Here is a 23,722-nt window from a genome sequence, read left to right on the forward strand (position 1 = left end):
CTGGAAGCAAAACTAGATCTAATTTGATTGAGAGGAATTTGAATATTAAGTCACATAGTCCAGGATTCAAAAAACTGATAAGAGAGGCCACTGTTACCTTTTGCCTTCTGTTTACGTTTTACAAGGCTTAATGTCTTATATATTTTGCATGCAAAATGAAGATAGTGGAATGGGATGCAGAAACTGACTGCAGAGCACCTATATGATAGGTAAAACTGTTTTGGGTATTTGCTTGAAAAAGGTAGATTAAAAAATATCTGTACCCAAACCCTGTTGTGGTCAACAATCTTCACCTCTGAAACACCTCAGCTAACGAAGACATTGACATTAATTTGAAGACTAAAGGAACCCAGCTAACCTTCACTGCTTTTGATGAGATGCCCTTTCAATGGAAGAATGAAAATTAATGTTTACCAAATTATAGATTCAACACACACATTTTGAAAGGCAGTGTGAATACGTGGCAAAAGATCTGCCTGCCACACTGAAGGGTGTCTGGTTGTTTGACTTTGCAGCTCCTTTCTGCTCTGTATGTAAAATGGAGTGGAAGGAATTCTGTGGAAGTCAGCCTGACGTGATTTTTAAGATAGATAAAGAAGATTTATTCAGTAAGAAGGGCTAAATAGTATTAAGAAATACTGACAAACACCAGTAAGAGCTGAGACAAAATCTTATTGCCTGTTCTGGCAGCCAGAACAACACTGCCCAATACTTTTGCTTTTGACTGAAGGGCATGGAGGTATTACCACTGCTGGCTGACCCTCAGACCTTGCAGAAAACTTTCCTTGCAGACTGACAAGCATGTTGGAGTTTGAGAGGTATTGAGAACTATGATCAAAACACAATGGTTTTGATATCTACATTAAGTATGTGCTAAGGATCTGAAAACATCGTGTTTCTGCTTAAAAAGATGGTTTGGTTTGGTTTGGTTTTTTTTACAGGAAATAAGGAGATGTTTCAGAACTCATTTGTGCTTAAGGTTTCCTTAACAAATTGGTAACAGAGTCATAAATTTGATAGAGTTGTCTACTTTGTACTAATCTTCTCTTAAAAGGCTGTTTTAGCTAAAGCTTTAAGAAAGTCAGCCTGAGGGAAAGCACTAATAGGAAAATTTTTGGCTTGAGTAATTGAATTCTGTAGAGTGATAATTTTTTTATTATAGAATGAGAGGGGTTTATACTTAGAAATCATTAAGTGACTTTAAATAAATGTGACAGTTGGATTAATCTACAATACTAACACTAAAATAGAAAAAAAAATAGATAAAACCCTGCTGGTTGGATAACTGTATATGAGACCTGGGCAGAGATTGTCTGTTCTACCCTGAAGCAGCCTGTGTCAGAAGTCTTTGTCATTATTAAAACACAAGAAAGAAAATAAAATATTATAAGATTGAGTGATTAGTAAATCTTACTCATTACAGTTCAGAAAGAAGCAATTCAGGAAGTTAATATACTACCAATTATCTTTGGTTTTTGTCCTGAGGATGGCTACAGTTACTGAAACACAAAAAGTAAGCAATCAGAAATGTTAATTATTGGAAGAACGTTGTCATGCTGTTATATGTTTAAAGGATGGGTTTAATTTATGATTAAGCTGTCCTGTGTGAATAATATTGGATGAAATTAATATAGTAAGCATTAGCACAAATTAATATATCTGGTGGGAATTTCATGTTTCATCATAAAGATGGAATTCACAAAATAAAATATATATGTTTTCTACCAAACACAGGGTAGTATGCTCTTGTAGAGAAGATGAATTGCATTTTAGAAACATTTTTTAAGCAGGAGATATATATTCATACAGAGAAAAAAGTGGATGAGGCACAGCTTAAATCTTTATTGACATAGATTTGTATAACATGTAAACGATATAATAAGTCTGGGAAGACACCAAATGAGATGAAGGTAGCAAGGCAGTAAGAAAGAGCTTAAAGATTAGTTCTGAGTCCTTAATCAGGTTTAGATCACCAGAAAGAGTGATTAACATTATCATTGACATTATTATTGTCAATGATAATGAGGACTACGTGAGCTTTCTTTCCAAGGGGTCCCAAACGCCTTAGGAGTTACACTGTGGCTCCTGGACATGCTTTTGCAAAAAGGTGCTGCTCAAAGGGAGGGAAATCAAGGAGCTCCTGGATGTTAGAGGGGCCCTCCAACTCCAGCTGTAATAGAAAGAGCAGGAATGCAGCAGCCCAGCCCCTCCTGCCACACAGGTATCCCCCTCCCACAGCTCTCTGTAGCTGGCTGTGGCCGCCTCAGCAGGCACATGGGAGGTGTAGCTGATTGTCCTCTGGGAAGGAAAGGGGCTGGGGGGCACATAGTGCTGGGCCAGGAGTTGTGGGAACATCTCCCACAGCATCCAGAAACACAGTGATTTTACAGTATCTGCTGTCAAGGAATTTTTATTTATTTTTTTTAAAAATTATTTATTATTATTTATTTATTTCTATTTAGGGAATACAAGCCATATCCTCATGTTTATGTAATAGATGAGTTCTGGCAATAAATTTCACATTAAATCTTATTTATTTTTTCATTTTGATTATATAAATTACTTTCAAGACACAGACTTCCATCTGCAAAAACAGTCACTATTTTATATTAAAAAAAAACCAAAGAAACAAACCCTATACCTAAAGAGAGTAAGAATCATTAATCTTAAACAAGAAAATGATCTGCTTTGGGTCTGTGTGTATATGTATGTTTACAATGCTCTGATTTCTGGTAAGTCAGATGGGAGAAGAGTTCTTGCAGAAATAGAAATCTCAGCAGATTTTAAAGACAAACCACTGAACAAGTCATAAGGAAAAAAAAAAACCACTTTACTTCTTTAGCATGAATTATGTCTTGAATTTAGCACCTAAACTGGGTGATTCTTCCTTGTCAAGAAACACCACCTACAAGAAAATGTTGTTTTCCACCAGATAAATCAAGGACATTCTGCATCTGTAAATTTACTTTGGGTAAAAGATTACAAGGAATCATCTCCTTCCCAGTCTTCTACTACAGGTTAATCAGCAGACATCATTCTTGTGCTAAACTCCTGACTTCATGATCTAATAGTTGGACAATTTGAGTAACTGATTATTGAAATTAATGTCATTAACCAGTTGAGTTACTAATTCAGCATTGGCAGTGAATTCATGTTCATTACCATATTGTCCCCCTCATCATTAAAGCACTGGACTCATAGCAGGCAGCCTGTTTGTATGTGAGGAAATGAGAAAAATAAAATAAAATAAAATAAAATAAAATAAAATAAAATAAAATAAAATAAAATAAAATAAAATAAAATAAAATAAAATAAAATAAAATAAAATAAAATAAAATAAAATAAAATAAAATAAAATAAAATAATAAAATAAATAAAATAGTTTTATTCTTAGAAGTGCTTAATGATTTTTTTGATCCATATTTAAAAAGCAAAATGTGCTTTCAGGGATGAATATGTAGTTGCTATTTAATATTAAATGTCCCAATCCATTGTCAGTTACTACAAAATGCCCAGATACACCTTTAACTTATAAAAGAAGGTATTGTAAAAATAGAAGTTTTAATATGTGATGCAATAATTTACAAAAGTGCTCTTAGGCCTTACTAGTCTTGCTAGTGTGGAAATAATTTTAGATATATTTTTAATTGAATTGAGCTCTCTTGTGCAGCTCATCTCTGTATGGCAACCAGACAAACTGCAGTAATGCAGCAGCTTCTGATCTTTTTCCCATATGCTTTGACAGTTAAATTGAATGGAATTTGAAAAAGACTTGCATGGAATTGATATCTTCAGTGTACATAGGAAAATGAGTTATTATGCTATTGATGGTGATATTTTCTTTCATACATTTGTTTCTGGATTCTCCAAATTTTTTTTGCTGTAATAACATATATCTATATCTATCTATCTATCTATCTATCTATCTATCTATCTATACATACATACATACATACATACATACATACACACAGAAATATATTTATGCATATTTGTGCATATTTATGCATACAAATATTTGCCCTAAGCCTTCTCTTTAACTTTGGAATGGAAGAGCATCCCTTACTTGGTAACAAGTTTCAGAGACTATGTCTGTACCACACAGCAAATGAGTACCCCTCTCTGGAGTATTAGCATAGTTGAAGTTGGAAAGGAAAATATTTCTGCTCAGAAACATCACAGAGGTATTTTAGTAAGACAAAAGTGTGAATGTTTTGTAGCCTTTTTCCTAAGACAGAAGTTAATTCCTAATTTATTTTTGTGCTCGGAGGAAAACCTCAGAACTTTGTAATTCTGAGATCAGGAGTGTTTTTAGTGACAATGTGAAATACTCTTTCCTTCTTACAATCTGCAGTCAAAAAGTGCCACAAAGATTTTTAGATGTAACCTTAATACATCATATACTGCTGAAAGTGTATAAAATGCCCAGAGAAAACTTATGTGATGTCTGGTGTCACATTCTGCATTTTACTGGCTGCAGCAACAGTTTTGTAGACTTTTTCTTCTGATGAAACTTGTTGTCATCAAACTTTTTCTGACATTTCATTTAGATTAAGATTGTGAAATCTGACCATTGTACTGGCACCTAACAGAAATAGGAAACTACACACACCTTATTTTTGTAAATAAAAAGCACATGAAATCATCAGGAACAGTAAGTATCCTGCAGGCTCTTCTTATTGCAAGAGATATGCAAAGAGTTCCATTGCTTATGCAAAGCAAATATCTTGCCATTGAAAATGCTGTAAGGCTATTTCTTGTGTAAGAAATTACACAGAGATAGTGATTGTGCAGTCTCCTAATAGGGTCATGTGGTGACAGAGGGACAGTGGGTGCTATTAAAAGCTTGACATTTATCACTCACAGTGTTTAAATTTATCATGGAATTTGTGGCATTTGCCAATCTAAGTATAGAGAATGCCACAAATACCACAGAACAGATAAATACTGCTATACAAAACCCAACAAACTGCTGGTGGTTCTTTGCTAAACCTACAGCACTCTCCATTCTGGAAATGCACTGCAGGTGCTACTGGCTGGAATTTCTCAGTATGAAAAAAGGAAAAAATATGGTTTTTGTGCATTTACTTTATCTTGACTATTTAGACTAAAAGGGTTTATGCATAGGAAATTTTTCAGTGTGTCTGTCTATAGCCTCCAGGGCAATGGAGTCCTTATCAATGTTTTTGTGTCCTAAAATTAACAAAAAACAGATCATGGAGTAACACTTTGTGTTATAGTTTAGTGGTGATATTTGGGCAAAGGTTGGATTTGATGATCTTGGGGATCATCTCCAACCTCTATGATTCTATGACTCTATGGCATGTCATTCACACAGACAAAATGTACATGAATCTTCTGAAATGTTCCATTGGAAAATGCATTATGTAACTTGTGATGTGCAACTGTAGAATTCCTGTTGGAAAAATTACTTCTGCAGAAAGTTGTTTGTTCTCTAGGACTCTGAGCTTTAGAGTTCTGTCTACATCCTGAAGGACAGAATTGATATCATCAATCACACTGTACACTTGTTCTAAGAAACACACAAAAGTCATCATTTGTTTCTTTGCAATAACTGCAGAAAAGACATTAAGATAATACAATGTTTAATGGAGCTATATTTTCCTCATCTAATGAAGCAGCTTCAGTGGATGGTGATAGAGGAGATAAAGGCTTTGCCACTGTCTTACAACTTTAGGTTTATGGAGTCTAGGAGCCCAAACCAAATTTGTCCCTTGGAAGATATTGTTTCTTGACTTCTCTTTCCCAAGTTCACAAGGGTGAACATGAAACAGACAGCTGCTCTCAAGTCACACCAGCAGGTGCAGTTCTGTCCCTGCTTGGCTGGAGGAGGTGTTGTGGTGCCCAAAGAACAATTCTCATGGGTGTAAACTGAGGAATGGGTATTTTGCTACAGCTTAAGAAATTCAGGGAAAAGTTGAAAGAATGTGTCCATAGTTGTGACCAAGTTCTTAATCTTTGACAATGATGCGTGTGCTTGATTCCTTAATGGGATTCTAGCCTTATAGGACAGACCTAAGCCTAGAGTTAGATAATTTCCCTGCCATGCAGATATTGAGACTGGCTATTTGATTATCTCTTAAGTTTTTGAATGCATCTGGTTACAGCAGATGGCACTGAAGAGTGAAATATAGTGAAATTCCTGGGTATCAACAAGACCTGTGTGTCACAAGTCACTCCTGCTGTTAGCTCATGACATGAACCCTTCACATTCATTTGCTATTCTCTTCCAAATTACCTGGTCTTTCCAAAAGCACAATTTGCTTGGTGAAAGCAGTGGAGGGAAGTGGGCTAGGGAATGAGGGGTACTGTGTCCAACTTCAACCATTTCTATAATGATTTAAAATTTACACAAATCATAGGTAAGCTGACCTCTTGAAAAATCTCTTCAAGAGTCTAAAGTATTTTTGCTTCAGTGAGTATTTCTTTGGAGGACTAAAACTTCAGATATAACTTAAATGTGGAACAAAAGGGCTGCACAATATTCTTAGGTTCATTAAAGAAAAGAAAAAAAAAAAATGAAGAAAAGGAAAGAAAAAGGGCCCAAATTCTCAGGTGAGATAAATCCAAACTCTGCTCTTGCTTTGAAGCTGATGATACTAGTAGGGCTGTCTAGTAGGTGAGGGTATGGCTATTTTCCAAAACAGTTTTTTTTTCCCTTCCATGCTGTAAATCTCCAGTGCATGCTTCTAATCAACCACTGAATATAATGGCTAAAAACAATCAAGTGGATATACCCTTTGTCTTTGTGAAAAGGCACTTTGTGTGGATATTTCTGTCAATCTAGATTCTAGTGCAGCCTGATGCATACCTCTGAATATACTCTCTGTCTTTTGAGAAAATGATCTTCATTATAAATATCATACATAAGAAACACTTTTGCACTCTCTTAAGTAAGGAGACAATACCCAGTCACAGAAGACCACTTAGAATTTGGGTTATGCACTTCTTCAACTTTTCCTTTTCTGTGTGTATTGTGATTTGGTTTTCTTATCTACACATTCGCTTAATGAAAAATAAAAATATTTCAACAAGTTAATTACAGCCACTGTAGCAACATGCTTGATTTGTTTCAGAGGCAGCTGTGATAGGTCTCTGCAGGACAATCATCATGCCCTGTGAAGCAAGTATGCTGGCACTTCCTAGTTCTGGAAAGACTGTTTTTCCCTGCTGCTGGGAAACAAACAATTAAATATCTTTAATTTATTTCTTTTGATATATACACTCGATATATTTCTCTGACCAACCCTCCTAGTGAAAAGAAAGCATTGTATTTTATTTATGATGTCAAAATCAATGTCTTTACATTATACTTCCTCCTGCCCCAACCCCAATCATAAAACCTGAAGAAAATCACATTATTGAGAAGTGCTGATGATAAGAAGAATGACTTTCAAAAGGGGAAACTCAGACCTCACTCCCTCCAGTGTGAGAATGTTTTTACAATCATGGTGCAGGTACCCAATCAGGCTTGACACCAATTTAGTCTCTCTTGTTGGCCTCACTGTCCTTCAGAGTGAAACCTGCGGGGTGGTGTTAAGTTGCATTTTCCATTCAGCAGAAGCTGTGCCTACACTGTGTGTATGACTCATCCACCTGTCTACTTGGTGTTCTTTGGATTAATTGATCTATCTTTGAGCTCATGTTTTCTCTCATGCTTTGTTTGTTTTTGTGGCAGTCACATTTGGATTTCACACATTTATTTTTGCTGCGCATTGTGCCTTCATGCCCAAGGTACAGTTTGCACTGACGTTTCAGGTGGCATGACTTTGGACTTTGATAACTAGTTGGTGTAATTAAACTAAATATGCCTCACAAATATTTATTAAAGCCCTGTGGGGTAGGCTGTCATTTTTTTCTTTTCCCCATTGCACTAGCATTCCTCTGAGCCTTTTCCCTTTGTAATACTCTTTCTGTCCCGAGGCTGATCCTTCACACCAAGGAAATAGCTAAAATGATTAAATGTATCAAAACTCAGAAATGAAGCAAAGCAGATCAAGAATTCATCTATGCTTTTTTTGACATATTACTGATTGAAATACATTTTAAACAGATGAAGCCTTTAACTGTTTATCAGAAAATACTTGAATCACCTTGCCTGATTTTTGTCCACTAAACTGTAGGATAGAAATATTTATACAGTGAAACCAGGGCTGGAAATCAACTGATTTATATTTTTTAAAATCAAAAGAAGGTCGGTTTTGAGAAAACACCGGGGAACTATGTCTCACCATGACGTCTTGAAATTCCCATCTGAAATTTGTGTGTAATTTTCATCTATTTTAAGCATTGAAAATCTTAATTACATCAAAAGCTTGGGAGTCCTAGTCCTTCTGTCTTTTTGATTCACTGTAAACCCTCTTTTCTTTTTAGGCGAAGGGAAGCCTCTGGGATGCAACAAGTGCTTCACAGATTCATTCTTATAAGTGTCTGCCAGGAAGAATGTGTTTCATCCTGGCTCTGTGCAGTAAATCAGGATGGGAAAAGGGAGAGTTTCTGTCCCATGTTAGGAGGTATGACTTCCTTATGGGCTTGAATACAATTCGAGTGGCTCTGTCATTTTGTGTATGAAATGAAGGAATTTGTGTGTGAAATGAAGATATTATGTAAAGTGTTGTTGAAGAAAATATAATTCTTTTATTTCTTTTATTTTCTTCTGGCAGGTACAGACATACAGACACATACAGGTGTAAGAGATGTTTGAAAATCTGAAAAAGCCCCAGAAAACATAGGTAAAACCTGATGTAGTATTGGAAATACATCTTAGTAACTGAAAAAAAATCAGTAGTTGATAAAGGTGTTTATGATATAAAACATTTAATTGTTTGCATGTAAATATAAATATATGACAGTCACACTCTGTTGCATCTTTTGAAGTTCAACTGACAAATATCTTAAAGACTGTGTGGTTCAGGCTCTGGTTAAGGTGTTGAGCCCCACAAGAGGTGTGTAATGTAGCCCTTCATCTTCCCTGGATCCTCAGCAAGGAGTGGAGCTGGGCAAGCACAAGTGGGAAACATGCCCAGGGATGACTCCAAGAGATGCTTGGTGCTGCCAGCCTGCCCACACCAGGCCCCAGCTCCTGGGAATGTTGTAAAGATGTGGATGGAGTAATGGAAGACACATCTCTCCACGCTGTTTTACACTTGTAGAACAGACACAGCTTTAGATTAATGAAATCATGGAGCAAGGTACAGTGACAATTTTTTTTTTTCTCCTCTATAAATCACTGATAGTTTGGATGAGTTTATTCAGTGGAAAACAATCCTCACATTCTTACAGGAAAGTGTGGAAGAGGTTACAAACACTGCAGACTAGAATTTCTAAATCTAAAATGCAAGTAAATACCTGATGCAAGGAAGGACAGATTTGCACAGGATGTACATAAATCAGTGCAGCCCTTGAGCAACTCTAACCTATGCAAGAAATTATGTGGGTTTCACTGTCATCTAGAAAAAGAAACTGTAACTTCCAATCTTTGACAACATTACACATAATGATGATTTGTCTTTTCTTAAAAACACGGAAATAAATTACACACATTTGCAGCTGTCCTACAATGTTTTATGAATGATTGAATTGATCTTTTTCTCTTCTTGTGTCACAGATTTCTGCATTATAGTTGAAAGTACACCATCTCTAAGAGATTCTGAAAAATATGAGTTGAATATTTGAGAACATGAACATTTTTGAAAAACCTATAGATAAGCATTCAGTTTCCTATGGGATAAAATAAATTGATATTCTGAATTTGATTTTGCTTCATTTTGAAATGGAAACATTACAAACATTTAATTAAATACTCATCCTGGAAATCTTTTTCTTTAGGAAAGATTAACAAATGGTGTTATGAAAACAAAGCATGTTGCACAGCACTGAGCAGATGCTGTTTGTTAGAAACAGTTGTGGAATTCACAAAGATGTCAGTTTAAATCATCACCTGTGAAATTTCAGATATGCATGATTGGGATGGGTCTGGGAAAGCATTCTGGGTCTATAAATCGGTAATTTCCAGTAAAAGTATGTAGTTATATACACTGGATTAAAGATTCTAGACTAAAATACTGATACTACTGAATATTTATAAACTTAGATTAATTTGAAAATAATTTAAAAAAATATTTAATGAACTCCAAAAAATATGTCATATTCTTTTCTCAAATCCATGACTATATATTATTGGTCCATATGTAAAAGTTACTGAAAGGCAAAATTCAGTAGCTCTTACCTAGGATCTTACCTGGGACAAAGTCTAAAATTTCGTGGAATTTAAATATTTTCCCCACAGAACCAATTTAACTCAGTTCATTAACCTCATAAAAGAGGATTCCTAAAGAATTCCCATGGATGGTTTGCCTTTGCTTAATCCACTCTCTTCCCTAACACATACCCCACGGGCTCTGTGGGGTCTTTATCCCCTTCTGTGGTAAGCAAGTTCTGGCTGAGCAGGGCCAGCTCAAGAGGTGAAGCCTGTAGTATTAACTAATCAGGTGTTAACTAATCAGGTTTAAACTAATTTTCACTAAAATGTAAATCTCAATGTTTGAAAGTCCCACCACCACTACTTTCAGTGTGGCTTTTTAACACTCCATTGTACCATCCAGTTTTCCCAGAGGCCAGTGCATGCTAGAGAATGTGACACGCCCAATCAGTACCGTACTCTCTGGCCCAGGTGTCTATGAGGTTATTTTGAAAATGAGCTCCATTGTCCAGCTCAGTTCTTTCTGGAGTGCCATGTCTACACAGGACTTGTTTTTCAAGGCCCAGAATGGTGTTTTTGGCAGTAGCATGAGGCACAGGGTAGGTCTCCAACCATCCTGTGGTTGTTTCTACCATGGTCAGGACATAGCACTTACCTTGGCTGGTTTGGGGAAGGGTGATGTAATCAATCTGCCAGCTCTCCCATACTTATATTTTTACCATCATCCCCTGCACCACAGGGCTTTACCCACTTAGCCTGATTGACTGCATGTTTCACATGATTGATTTCACTGATTGATTCACGTGTTTCACAGTTTTAGATAATTTGGAAGATACAGTCCATGGTTAAGTCATGAGCCTGTCTGGATGTTGCATCTCTTCCCTAATGATCTGTGGTGTCATGGGCCCACCAAGTCAGAAGTAATTCACCCTTATGTTGTCAGTCCAGATCCACCTGAGACACTGTAATCCTGGCAGCCCAATCCATTGTGGTGTTCTTCCATAGCCCAGCTCTTGGGCACATCTCATGATTTACTTTTACAGCCAACTTCGCTACCTGAGCGGGGAGGTCTTGCCACAATTCATTAGCCCAGAATGTTTCCCTCTGCAGTGCCAATTGTCTCTTTCCATCGGTCCAGCCACCCCCACAAAACATTTGCTACCATCCTTGCCCCAGTGTAGAGGTGGAGCACTGGCCATTTCTCTTGTTCACTGATGCCCAAATCCAGTTCCATGGCTTTCAGCTCTGCAACCTGACCTGATGCACCTTGCCCCTCAATAGTTTCTGTCTCACCACACAAGACTCCCCAGCTAGGACACACATGCATAAATACATACCTCTGTGCACCCATGAACATGTGTTTATATCTCATATATCTGGAATAGAATTAATATCAAATATATTTCACAAATTTTTATTGCAACAGTAGAATCTTTGAATGACAGAAGGATTAAAACCCCTCTGCATTTGTTACCGAGCTCCTGCTTTTTCACTGACATAGTTTACTTTCAAGTCAATCACTTGACTGCCCTAGTTATTTCAAGGGATTGTTTCAGCCTGGCTTCTGAAGGGAAGCTTTAATGTAATGTGAATTCCCTTCTGTGACTGGTGAGATGGGGAGGGAGAGGACAAGAGCGAGGGGCACCAGGAATACTGAAGACATATGGTGCTATAACAATCAAAACAAAGGAGAAGAACTCTTCAGTAAATCACATCATCGAGCTGAAAGCAGCTGGGAGTACAGAGATTCAGCATTTGGTTGAAGACAAATGTAGACAGGGCAGAGATAAGCAGTAGGTCTGGAAAAAGTGCTTGATGTAATGCATTCATGCTGAAATACTGAAGCATGATTTCTCATACTTTATTTTCTTTTTGTGTATGGAATAAGAAAAGCATCAAAATGCTTCCAGGAGTTACAGTATAGAGGACTCTTCTTACTACTGGGTCTTATTTTTCTGTTGTTCTGGATGTTCTGAAACAGTCAGTAACTTTCTCTTAATTCATATTCTGCCATAGGAAATTATAAAAAGTTCTGGTATAAATATCTTCAAGGTTTTTATATTCTGGCTCATCTAAAGCCAGTGGGAATTGCAATTAGTACAATGAAAATTTACTACCACGGGACGGAGATATTATGATACAATATGAATTTTTTAAAGGTATTATTACAGTTAAATTTAATTATGTTTCTTCTGATGAAAATCTGTAACAGTTTTTGATGGAAAAGAGAAAAGTAAGGTTTGCCAAGCTGAGTCTGACAATATTCTGCATTGGCTCTGGTATCTGAAATGGAAACCCTCGTAATATGGGCTCACAAATTTGTACTTAAGACATCATAATCCATGAAATGACACTAATGGATGTTTGGATGCTGTAGCACTATATGAGTGCTTTTTTGCTTTTCCTTTCTGGTGAGAGTCAGAAAGGAAACTCAATAGACTGTTAGCAGAGGATCTGATCACTAGAATATCTTACTTCTTTTGTATTTCTTTTCAGAGCCTGTCAAGTCATAAGTATTTGTTTTAATGATATTGTCCTTCCCCTGGCTGCATCCTATCTGCAAATAAATCTGAGTTTGCAAGAAGTGCAAATGCTTCTGCATTAGGAGCTGTAAATATGCCAGAAGTAAATGCAGTTGTAATTCAGTATATAGGTCCAAATTATTTCCTAGAAAATTGATTTGAGCTGTTAATTTGAGCACAGAAAGGTCCCTGTGGACAGCTTACAAGATCCCCATAAAACTTGGGTGAATTTTTTTCTGCCAGAAAATAAAAATATTCTGTAACTAGGGAAATATGATACTTAAAATTTGCTTTCTAGTCACAGCAGTTATATTTCAATATTTTAAATTCCCTTAGTTCAGAAAATTGTGGAATATTTACTTAGTACCTGCCCCCATTGTGAATATTTCTTAGGGTAGCCCCCCCACCCCCTTGGGAAAATATTTAACTATTCATGTTGTAACTTCAACATGACTTATGAGCCCTCACTTTCAAAGTTCATGACTATTCATAGATTTATTCCTTCTTCACTGATTACATTCATTGTTTTCCTGAATAGCTTTCCATTTATTGCATTCTTCATTTGCAGATATGGACCGCTGATGCATAAAAGAGTCTTAATCTGATTATTAGTTAACTGAGTATTTTGTCCACGCATTACAGGAAACCCTGAATTCTGTGCATTTGACACTGCTACTGTCAAGCATGAAGCACATAAATGCAGGCTCTATTCCATGTTCACAACAAGGAGCACAAGAGACCACCCTGCGACTGACAGCTCTGACACAAACACTATTGACTGGATGGGAAGAGTGTCCTACCCATTTCTTGGCAGAAAAATGAGCATTCTTGCAACATGGCTTTCTCTTGTGAAGGACTGAAGTTGTTAGCACATCCAAATCTTCTAGCTTTTGGGAAGTCATGACTTCTGAAACTGTAGGAAAATACACTTTCTCTGCTGTGATACGCTAGAGTTATCTTTTGAAGGAATTTCATTTGAGGAAAAGACACAAAGAGGGATTTCTTACTAAGGTCTACATACAGCAGCTAACTGCAGATGGAATTGTACTTATGCAGTGGGGAGGGAACATACACACAAATGCTCATTGTAATTGTAATGAGAAAGTTTAGGTAGAAGCAGATGACCTAGATGATTTTATGAATAAAAGATTTAATCTGATGCAATCATTTCATTAATACACACATGGCACCAAATGAAAACAGAGCATAGCAGATGGCTATGAAAGGTCTTAAAAAGGCATTTTCAGTTTAGTAGCTAATGACTTAGATTTCATGGACTACACCAACTATTATCAGAAATGAAACATTCATCATACAAGTCTTCTGAAGAATGTTCTAATGCTTTATGAAAGTAATGCAAAAAAATCTCCCTTGTGACACTAGTTAGAAACACACAGTGACATTATATACTATACAGCTATAGGGCAACATAATTTTTTATGTTGCCAAAAACTATTGGAAGAAAGCCCCATTGTTTTCTTTATTAATAGTCAATGTTTACTTAATTTAAAGCTTTTTCTTTGCTTCCAGGTCGCTACAAATGGTGGAAATAGTAGTTTCCACTCCAACAATGAAATAGGGTCATTTGCCATGCAATTTTACAATATAAATATGACATATATTCATTTTCTATGATTATGGATCCACTGCAAACAGCTGCAAAAAACGGCATTGAGGATGACTGTTGGTATAGAACTAAAAATTGATTTGATTTATTTTAAGATAAAGTATTTGGAAGATATTTGGAGTAAATGTTTAATCTTAAAAGGAGACAGTAAGTGTGGAAGGCTCATGTAAGATCTGCATGGTGTCTTTACATTAGTAAACCTCAGCAGAGAAAGCAATGAGGCAGGGGAATAACCCTGTTTAGCACACTGTATGACAGCACTGGCCATGTGGCTACCTCATCCTGACCCCGTCGTGTCACCCACGTCCAGGTTGCAGGGGGTCTGACAGACAAGCCAAATGTGTCAGTTCTGCTCTCTGTTCTGCTCCATCCTTGAGGAATGTGCATCCTGCAAGATTTGATTGCTCTCCAGACCCTTTACAAAACCAGATCAGGGCAAAAGGGCTGGATTTCTTAGAGAGAATCTGGCCTACAGCTTCTTACAGACAGATTAACCTCAGTTTGGCTTCAAACTGAGGACACATGCAGTCTCATTCTTCAGACCTAATCCAAGATCAGCAGTCTATATTATTTCATCAGAAATTAATATCATGGCACTGGTATCTTTGAACACGGACAGACTGAATTTTCTTTTTGCAAAGCTTGTTTGAGATCCTGTTAGGAGTGACAGAGTTTATACTGAATTTGGACAGAACAGGAAATTCTTATTCTCTTTGAATGCAAAGCAAGAGGAACAAAAATACACCCTACCCCCCAAAAGCCTATGTGTGGAATAGCAAGCTGAATGTTTCCTTTCTATGCAACCGATAAAAATATTGAACAAACAAGAACAGTTGCAAACTGTTACTGTTGCTTCATTAGGAAACAGTTCTTTGTAAGCCAGGAAATACAAAGTTTTTATAATCCTGAATGTTTTTGAATGAAATGTGAAATGTAGGCATGGGTTTTTAATCTGAATATGTGCCCTGTGTAAGATACATCCACAGCATCTTTAGCAGCCTGCTGCTCTGCAAATCCTGTCTTTACCATTGGCTGAAGCATTCAGGGGAATGGTGTAAAAACTAAGATGAACCTTTAAAAGCTGAAAATCTTCTTATGTCTACAACTTACAGTCATGACTATACATAGTCTGAGCACTTTTTGATTTAGACAATTTGTCAGATAAGTCCACAGGTTGCAATTACTCATGTAAAGGTTAATGGGCATGCAGTTAATTGCATTCTTCATACACTTTTCACTGTTGTGTAAAACATTCAGAGAACGTCATGTTGATTCTTATTGCTGCTATTTTGACAACAAGTGAGGCCTCAGATAAAGGACAGAAATTCATAGCCTCAGAAATTGTACATGTAAATTTGAGATGTAGCAACTTCCTTTGAATTTGTTAGCCACTTAAAATTAATGTTGGCCCTGTAAAAGAGACTCACTGAATTCCTTTTTTCCAAACTCACCAATGTCTGAAGTTCTGTGAACTTTCTCAAGAGGAAGGTCAAGTATCTCGCATGTGAATGTGGTTGCAAGGTGGCATATGAGGTTACTGCTAAAAAAAGAGATGCCAGGTATTCTAGAATGAGATGCAACTCCTGTAAAAAAAAGGTCTGAAAGAATTTAACTTTAAACCATAATTTAATCAAAAGCAATTTAATAACAATTGTTTATATATTTGCAGCATTTATTTATGATATTTCACCTCCTTGTCTTCATGACTGGGCTGTCAGGAATGCAGCAAACACTGACTAACACTGATTAATCACTGATTAACAGTTGTTAATTAATAGACCAGTGTTTTATATGATCCTAATGTAATTCCTTTTCATTTAAGAGTCCTAAAAGCTCAGATAAATGGATTTTCTATGCCAGAACCAGGGAGCAGCTTTCCTTTGTAGAAATTCTGTTATTTGTGTATGAACCAAAATCTTCACTCTCTCTTCAGTAACTTCAATCATGATTTTCCCTCTGTTTGGTGTTCTAAATAGGATTATCATCATTAGCTTCTTGGCATATTCCTTGCCCTGTCTACTTCTACACATGCATTACTGCTTCTCTTACTGCTTTGATTTCTCTCTTTTTCAGATCCATCTGCAACAGACAGTTTTGGCCTATATGAGACGCTCAGTTGTCAGGGTAGCTGGGAGATACCACAGTCCTCTTAAAACAAACTCCAACTTCTTCTTTTTAGCTTTGGTGTTGTTGCAGCAGCATTTTTTAGAAACTATATACAAAAAGCTAAATTCTCTCGACTGGGAAAGAATAAAAATCTCTCAATTTCTGTGGAGAATTTCTGTGTGTTCACTGATCCTCTCTTGTTTGATACTTTCCTAATTCAATCAGTCAACTGACCCAGTATCACGTGAAGCAGAGACCATCTGCATAGTCCAAATGAAAAGACAACAAACCTTGGGGTGTCTAAAGCATACAGATGCTCTCTTCCACAGATGAATCATGGTCCCATTTACTCAGAAAACACTTGGCATCTTTAATATAGCATGGAATTGGTTCATGAGCTACAAAGAAAAAAAAGGACTACACTGCTTATTATGGCTTGTGCAGTTATGATTTAGAAATAATTTGATTTTACTGAGTTCAGTGGTAGGAATATTATGATAAGACTGATAAGAACTTTTCTTATGTTGTTCTTGTGTTGTTCTTGAATGAGGTTAGTTGAGCAGGTGTGAAGGTTTACTTGATAATTTCGTAAACATACAGAGTATGGGAATATATTTTACGCTGCTTCACTGGAGAAGTCAATTCCATTTGGTGCTAATGTTTTGTGTGGAAATATCTGGTGATGTACGAGGTACAGTCTATAAGGGTATCTGTAACATGAAAAAACCTATTTTAAACAGAGTTGTTAATGAGAATAAGCAGGCTGATTATAATGCAGGGATTTATTCAAGATGCTTTTTTCTTGTACTGTTTAGAGATGCTTTGTATGAAGATTTGGTGTCTTTTCTAGCATAAATGCAATCTTATTCTCAGCATTCTCTGAAATGGCTATATATGAGTTTCATTTCTCCGCAGTGATTCTTGTAACTGTGATCAGGGGAGAATAAAGATGCAATTTTAAGTCAAATATCTTCCAGGGCTTAGCAGTTCTAACAAGTAAGGTCACCGCTGTATGACACGGCTGTTTTGATCTCTAGGAGTGAGCGAGGCAAAGCCCAGCTAGCCCTGGGGACCCGCGGCCGGTGGCCGGAGGGGCGGCGGTGTCCCCGTCCCTCCCTAGAGCGGGGTTTGGGGCGGGCAGCCGGGGCGGTGGCCGAGCGGGCGGGCTGCGCTCCGGGCGGAGCGGGCTGTGCCGGCGGCCGGGGCCGGAGGGGCAGCGGGAGCCCGGCCGGGGCGCTCCGGCTGGCAGGGACTGGGGCTGCACAATGAGCCTCGTGCCTGCCGGGGCAGCTCTTCCTCCGCCCACCCTCCTCCTCCTCCTCCTCCTCCGTTTATTTATTTCATTTCTTTTTATTGCATTTATTTGTTTGTATTCACCGGAATAATAAAAATGAGAAAATCCGAGCGCTGCTTTTGGCTGCTCTCCACCAACCTGTCAGTGACGCAAGCGGAGACTACTTAAAGGCAGATTAGAGGCAGCAAGACATTAAAGCCAACCTTCCTCCCTCCACGCCGCCGGTCCGCCCGCCGCGCCGCGCCACGATCCGAGCGGGCCGGGCCGTGGCGGCTGCCGAGCGGCGCCGAGCCGAGCCGAGCCGAGCCGAGCCGAGCCGAGCCGAGCCGAGCCCGGAACCCTCGGCAGGGCTGCGCCTCCAGCCGCCCTCCCGCCGCCGGGCTGCGGGCGGTACACACGGGCTGCTCCTCGGTTTGTTTTCCCTCCCCCTGAAAAAAAAAAAAAAAAAAAAAAAAAAAAAAATAGGAGGGGTGAAAAAAGGCAGAAGTGAAGAGATCCCCTACGCTTGCCAAAGTCTTTGTCTCCGGATGAACAGCGATGGGGGAATGGACTATTCTAGAGAGGCTACTGGAAGCTGCCGTGCAGCAGCATTCTACTATGATAGGGAGGTAAGGGTCGCGGGAGAGCTACGGGGAGCCCGGGGGGGATCCCCTCTGTCCCAGCGGGCCGGCCGGGAGGCCGGCGGGGTACGGCGGGTCCCGGCTGCGCGGTGCCCTTCGGCCGGGCTCTTTCGGGGTGTGCTGGAACCCGTGTGTGTGTGTGTGTCAGTGTGTGTGAGTGTGTGCTGGGAAGGCTGGAATGCGGCACGGGGACACGGCACACGCCGCCGTCCTTGTCCCCGGGGAGCCACGCGGCACCGGACGGTCGTCGGGGAGACCCCACTGCCACCGGGGTGCCGGCTCATCCCCGCGCCTTTCCCGGCCGTGCTCCCGGGGACCCCAGCGCCCCGCCATCGCCTTTCCGCCCAGGGGCCGGGTGGGGGCCGGCCCGCGGTCTGTGGCACACGGCCGCACCGCGGCCATGCCGCGCAGCCTGCCCGCCCCCCGCGCCCGCCCGGGGCCGCTTCCAGCTGCCGGTGCCCGTGCCTGTGCCGGTGCCCGTGCCTGTGCCGGTGCCCGTGCCGGTGCTGCTGCCCGTGCCGGTGCTGCTGCCCGCGCCGGGGCCGGCCCGCGGTGCCGCGGCGCTGGGGCCCGGTCAGCACTGGACAGCTCCCGGCCGCGCGGCGGCGGCGCGCACTGACCGGCTTCTCTGTTGCAGGATCCTGCTGACCGTGGTGGTGATCTTCAGAATTCTCATTGTGGCCATTGTAGGGGAGACGGTGTACGATGACGAGCAAACGATGTTTGTCTGTAACACGCTGCAGCCAGGCTGCAACCAGGCTTGTTATGACCAGGCTTTCCCCATTTCGCACATAAGGTACTGGGTGTTCCAGATCATCATGGTGTGCACTCCCAGCCTGTGCTTCATAACGTACTCCGTTCACCAGTCTGCTAAACAAAGGGAACGGAGGTACTCCACTGTCTTCCTTACCTTGGAAAGGGACCAGGATTCAATGAAGCGTGAGGACAGTAAGAAAATCAAGAACACGATTGTCAATGGGGTGCTGCAAAACACTGAGAACTCCACCAAAGAGGCAGAACCAGACTGCTTAGAAGTGAAGGAAATCCCCAATCCTGCTATCAGAACTACAAAATCAAAGATGAGGAGGCAAGAAGGCATTTCTCGATTTTATATCATCCAAGTGGTCTTTCGAAATGCCCTAGAGATTGGATTCCTAGTGGGACAGTATTTTCTGTACGGATTCAATGTCCCTTCCATGTACGAATGTGACAGATACCCTTGCATTAAAGAAGTAGAGTGCTATGTCTCTAGACCCACTGAGAAGACTGTATTCTTGGTATTCATGTTTGCTGTCAGTGGGATTTGTGTGGTGCTTAATTTGGCAGAACTGAACCACTTGGGCTGGAGAAAGATCAAAATGGCAGTGAGAGGAGTACAGGCAAAAAGGAAATCCATATATGAAATCAGAAATAAGGACCTGCCAAGAATGAGCATGCCTAACTTCGGCAGGACTCAGTCAAGTGACTCAGCTTATGTGTGAGGCTGTGACAGAACTGAAACACTGTGCCAGGTGGAACAGACCCAGATACCATTAGAGAAAGGTACATTGCTTAGGCAAGCATTTTATCAAACCACCAAGAAAGCCATTAAGGTATTGGATCTGCACTTACTGAACTAGCTGCAAAATGCAGTGCTATGTAAAAGACTGAGAAAACAGCTATAAAACCATGCTTGACCTAGCCTTACAGCACAGCTACTATTATTCCTACTTTTCTTTCTAATGATTGGGTTTTATCTGTCAGTGAAGCAGCTTTTTGATCGTCACTAGGATGTTTACAGTTTGAACTGTCTGACTAATTGTTGTAAATGTGTAGAATGTTCATATCAAAAACTCTGCAAGGATACTCTATATGGGGCGGGGTGGGGCGGGGGACACTGTTGCAATGTGCAGGCATAAGCATGTTTTAAAAGGAGGGTAAGCACACTGTAAGGAACCTAACCACAGCTCAGTCAGGATATCTGCGTTCACCTATCTCACAGATGTCTTATTTTGTTTGTCGAAATCACAGACTTTATTCCTGGTGTGTATTACTAGCTATTTTCTATCATGGTTTGTGCATCAATTAGTCATGCTAAAAATAAATGCTGAATATGATTTTGCCATTTTTTCTTTGCCTGTCCACACACACACACACATACACACACACACACACACACACACACATACACACACACATACACACACACACACACACACCAGAGACCTTAATCATCTTGTATTAGTTGTGATCTGCAGAATATATATCAGTACATTTTGATTGATTCCCTAATATGTGCATGAATAAGATGGAGTTGGTTCATGCCAGCCGAGTTATGCTTTTACCTATGATCACTTATGATGACACACATACCAAAGGAAGAGAGTTCATTGCATTTAACTGTGAATATATCATCTTTTCTCTGCTCTTATTTATATAAGTGCCATACTTGAAACAGCTTACTCTGTACTTAGTCAAAAGGTTGTTTTGGGATACCAGCTGGAGTGAAATGATTTTATACTCTCTTTTGTTTATTTTATGGTATTTGTTTAGTCCTTGCAATGGTGTAAAAAGCAGCTAAAGTATCTATTGATAAATAAAGTACTTGCCTTTTTTTTTTTTTTTTTTTTTTAATTTGTAAGCCAGAGAGATTTGTTTTTCTTTATTCTTGTAAACAATAGTAAAAAACTTTACAGGGTTAAAATAATTGACCTACAACAATTATTCTTCAGGGTTTAAATTGTCTTGTTGGTATTCTAAGCTCTAAGCAACAAATCCTGGGAAATCAGGACTGTTTTTTATGTCTGTTTTCCTCCTTAAGCAAGCTTCCTCTGTCTTTAAAGCCTGATCCAAAGCCCACTGACACCAACAGCCTTCTTTCTGCTGACACTAAGGGCAACAGAGTTGGCTGCCAAGGTCACTCCAGGAATAGCCAGAATACATTTAGCCATAAAGGAAACAATTGCAGCTTTTCATCAGGGAATCCAAATAGTAACCTCAGCTTTTCTGCCTTACAGCTGGTTTAAGAAATACATTGTTCATGTCCCATCAACTTACTGGTAAGCCACTGGGGCAGTCTCAAATGAATCTCTGTTAACAGCAATTATCTTAATACAGAAGAGTTTTGCTATTCTATACTAAGTTTTACTTAATGATTTTTTAAAACGTTTTTTTAAAGTTCCTTCTGAATTCAACAGAAAATATTTCTCTGGCAACAGTAGGAGTTGGATCAGGACTAAAAAACATACAAGTGCATTTCTAACTAAATAGTATCTGCCCTTTAAAGAAAAGGGCCAAAATGGTGCTGGAAAATTTGGGGTACTTTATAATATAAGAAGGAGACATGGGCTCAGAGTCACAAATGGCCTTTTGATTGTACTTTATGCCAAGCCTGAAAATGGATTTTATCATGTATTGGCTTGGAGATAATGCATATAAATATTTTCCTCTTGGCTTACAACAAATACCTTAACATTCCATTCTTGTCGTTTGCAAGCATTGTCACTTTAAAAAATGTTGATTAATTCTTAGATGGTCTATCCATTATCACCTTCATCTGTTGTCTTTTTTCTCCCTCTGTGAAGCATTAAAGGACTTTGAGATGTGTCATGTTTTAAAAGATTTTTAAAATATTTTTCCTTATGTATAAATTTAAGAGTTTTCCTGATTTGATTATAGAAACCTCTAAAGATGGATTTCTCAAATTCTTGGTGATAAAAACGCACAGTGACATTGCTAGTTGACTGCATGCTCACTGGAAATAACTGCATGTTATTTTTAGAAGGACAACATGGCAGCTAAAATCTCCATCTGCAAAATAACAAGCTTCTGAAGATTATTATTTGACACACAAATCCAAGTCTGATTTTCATTTTGCAGAGTCCTGGGATGGTTTTCAAAATCTCATTTTGAGCAGATATTGAAAGGAAAAATATTCTTTGACAGTTATAAGCACTCATTTACTGTTGAAGAAATGAGAGATTGTGTGCAAAGCGCTTGATCCAATGCAAATTAAAGTTGAAAATACAAAACTCGTACTTCATTGGGCTCTGGTTCATGTTCAGCATAATTTCCTGTTAGGCAGAAGCCCTAATGCAAGTTTTTTCCAGTGGCTGCATAGCAGTTTTCAGTCAAACTCTAGTGAAGGTGCATGTCTTGAAAGCAGTAAGATTTTAATACCTTAAAATTCTAAGGTCATATTTAGAAAGTATCTGTTTATATTAGTCAATGCAAATGACTCAGTTCATTTAATTTTTTTTATGTAGTTGCACATTTATACTCCAGTAAGTTGGGATTCTTCAGATTTGTCCAAAGAGAAGAATATCAGGAAATGTAAATGCTGATTTATGTAACTGGATCAGTGATAAAGTAGGCAAAGACTTAAATTTTGATCAACAGAAACATCATCCACCGTACTTGGAATATGGCTTTTCATATTTCAGATGAGAGATGAAATGTCTCAAGAGATCAGTTATTCTAATCTTCCTTTTAAATTGTTATTTTTCATATCTTACCAACTACCCATTTGTCAGGGACAAGAGAAATATAGCAAACACTTTTTTTGTCAATGTATGTGAGAATCATATGATTAATGCTAATGGACTGTTTGCATGAAAGCTGACTATTCATTTACAGAATAAATGCTTTAAAATTGTCACAGCAATGGAAAAGTGTGTTAACTGAACAGAACTGAGTGAACATGAAGCTGAAGGACACATTACTGGCTACTTAGGTCTTGCTCCTGCCTCAGTGAAATTAATTAGTCTCACCATTGACATCCCTGTAAGGATCAGACATTAAAAATGAAAATTGAGTTGATGTTTGTTTTGTTCATTGTTTACATTGTTTTGCACTGGTGGACAAGATTAAATGTCATGATAAGTGCAAACATAAATTCTATGTTCACTAAGCTCCTATGGAAAATTGCAATAGAATCTAATAAACTGTTAGTTTCATGTAATTCTAAAATTTACATAAAATAATTACATTATTTCATTTTTATATATACTCAATCTTGTGCTTTCCACACCTGTGTGAATTTCAAAAGCTATTTACATAAGGGTTATGAACCATTTCACCAGATATGTACAAAACACAATGAGTCTATTAATTTAATTTTTTAAAAGAGGACATTTTCATAATGAAAACTAGCTGCATTTTTACATGTAGCATTTTTACATGGGAAAGCTGAATTCATTAGTCCCATAAAGAGTTTAGTTTTAGAGACCTCTGACTTTGAAGAAATATAAGGATTAATGAATCACAGAAATGGTCAGATGGATTTTACTTTGTTTTACACTAAAGGAGTCAGAAATACTCAGAATCTTCAGAGTAGGTGCAGTGCTTTTCTTG

The 23,722-nt window shown here is 38.6% G+C and overlaps 1 protein-coding gene and 1 long non-coding RNA gene across 2 annotated transcripts; one reads left to right on the plus strand and one right to left on the minus strand.

Moving 5' to 3' along the window:
- Positions 1-12,172: 12,172 nt before the first annotated feature.
- On the minus strand, positions 12,173-18,199 carry LOC147652616 (uncharacterized). The gene is made up of 2 exons (XR_015288792.1): positions 17,910-18,199; positions 12,173-16,875 (listed from the first exon to the last, which is right to left on the minus strand). It is a non-coding gene; the product is annotated as an uncharacterized LOC147652616 (long non-coding RNA).
- GJD2 (gap junction protein delta 2) lies at positions 17,968-23,188 on the plus strand. Its single transcript, XM_086895961.1, has 2 exons — positions 17,968-18,379; positions 19,029-23,188. Exons 1-2 carry the CDS (start codon positions 18,309-18,311, stop codon positions 19,870-19,872), a joined length of 915 nt encoding a protein of 304 aa, XP_086752087.1. The 5' UTR covers positions 17,968-18,308; the 3' UTR covers positions 19,873-23,188.
- Positions 23,189-23,722: the final 534 nt, after the last annotated feature.

The sequence above is a fragment of the Cyanistes caeruleus genome, chromosome 6 (genome assembly GCF_971803275.1).
Source record: "Cyanistes caeruleus chromosome 6, bCyaCae1.hap1.1, whole genome shotgun sequence".
Classification (NCBI taxonomy): domain Eukaryota; kingdom Metazoa; phylum Chordata; class Aves; order Passeriformes; family Paridae; genus Cyanistes; species Cyanistes caeruleus.

Bases quoted from the DNA above. Each gene is read 5' to 3' on its own strand.
- GJD2 (XM_086895961.1), top strand. From the start codon at position 18,309: ATGGGGGAATGGACTATTCTAGAGAGGCTACTGGAAGCTGCCGTGCAG. The intron at 18,380-19,028 runs GTAAGGGTCGCG...TCTCTGTTGCAG, and splicing joins CATTCTACTATGATAGGGAG to GATCCTGCTGACCGTGGTGG.